The sequence below is a fragment of the Arachis stenosperma genome, chromosome 3 (genome assembly GCF_014773155.1).
Source record: "Arachis stenosperma cultivar V10309 chromosome 3, arast.V10309.gnm1.PFL2, whole genome shotgun sequence".
In the NCBI taxonomy this organism is placed as follows: Eukaryota; Viridiplantae; Streptophyta; class Magnoliopsida; order Fabales; family Fabaceae; genus Arachis; species Arachis stenosperma.
Genome location: NC_080379.1, coordinates 18,164,806 through 18,166,199, shown reverse-complemented (window position 1 = coordinate 18,166,199; position 1,394 = coordinate 18,164,806). Strand labels below are relative to the sequence as shown.

General features: G+C 46.4%; 1 protein-coding gene across 1 annotated transcript; it reads left to right on the top strand.

Annotated features, from left to right (window-relative positions):
* Window positions 1-570: 570 nt before the first annotated feature.
* On the top strand, window positions 571-1,059 carry LOC130965624 (uncharacterized). The gene has a single exon (XM_057890394.1). It carries the CDS (start codon window positions 571-573, stop codon window positions 1,057-1,059), a length of 489 nt encoding a protein of 162 aa, XP_057746377.1.
* The last annotated feature ends 335 nt before the right edge of the window (window positions 1,060-1,394 follow it).

Sequence of the window (1,394 nt, the reverse complement as noted above, 5' to 3'; positions counted from 1 at the left end):
ATTTTAGAGTGTGGATTCTGGTGGCCCATACTATTTAAGGATGCATCTACTTTCTGTGAATCTTGTTCACCATGCCAGAGCTTTGGAAATATATCCAAGAGGGATGAGATGCCCCAACAACTTATATTGTTTTGTGAAATTTTTGATGTGTGGGGCATTGACTTCATGGGTCCATTCCCAAACTCTCATGGTTTCTTATATGTACTGTTAGGTGTCGATTATGTTTCTAAATGGGTGGAAGCAATTCCTACTCATACTGATGATGCTAAAACTGTTGCCTCGTTTGTTTGAAATAATATTATCTGTCGCTTTGGATCGCCATGAGCAATCGAGAGTGATCAAGGCACTCACTCCTATAACAGGAGATTAACAAGTCTACTGAAGAAACATGGGATTGTTCACAAGGTGGCCACAGCTTACCACCCCCAGACTAATGGACAAGCCGAGGTGTCAAACAGAGAGATAAAGCGTATCCTGGAGAAGGTCGTCAAGCCTCATAGAAAAGACTGGAACACCAGGCTTGCAGATGCGCTTTAGGCATATCAAACTGCGTACAAGACACCAATCGGAATGAGTCACTTCCGCCTAGTCTACGGAAAGTCTTGTCACCTTGCAGTGGAGGTGGAACACAAGGCTTTCTGGGAAGTACGGGAATGCAACATGGGATTCGAGAAAGCGGGGGCTGAAAGGAAGCTGCAACTACAAGAACTGGAGTGCCTTCGCCTAGAAGCATATGAGAACTCCATGCTATACAAAGAGAAGGTGAGGGCTGTGCATGACAAGAATATCATGCGTAGGGAGTTCAGACCTGGGGAGTTGGTTCTCCTTTACAACTCTAGGTTGAGACTCATGCCAGGCAAGCTGAGATCAAGATGGGAAGGCCCCTACAGAGTGGAGAAGGCTGAGCCTTACGGCGTCTTCCACTTGAGTCACCCTTCGAGCCCCAATATCCTCAAGGTCAATGGCCACCGCTTGAAGCTTTACCATGGTGAGAAGATGAAGGACAGCAAGGAGCTGAAGATCCTCTTCTTGGAGGATCCACCTACAGAAGTAGACTGAGTCTGTGGACCGTCCAATTTAAGGACGTTAAAGAAAAGTGCTAGGTGGGAGACAACCCACCATGGTATGATTGTTCCTTTTCTTTCTTAGTTTTATTTTGTTTCTTTTTTATCAGTGTTCATGCATACATTCTGCACCATCACTTGCATTCTGCATTAAAAAAAAACGCATTCGACGCCCAAGCGCCTAGTACGCATCCGCGTCCTTCATGAATGCGAAATGGGTGAGATTGACCAGTGAGTTGCGCGGGAGTTGGGCAAGAAACGTGCTTTAGGCACAATCAAGCCCACACGTACGCATCCTGTACACGTGTGCACCCCTTCACGATCTGGCCC

Bases quoted from the DNA above. Each gene is read 5' to 3' on its own strand.
- LOC130965624 (XM_057890394.1), top strand. From the start codon at position 571: ATGAGTCACTTCCGCCTAGTCTACGGAAAGTCTTGTCACCTTGCAGTG.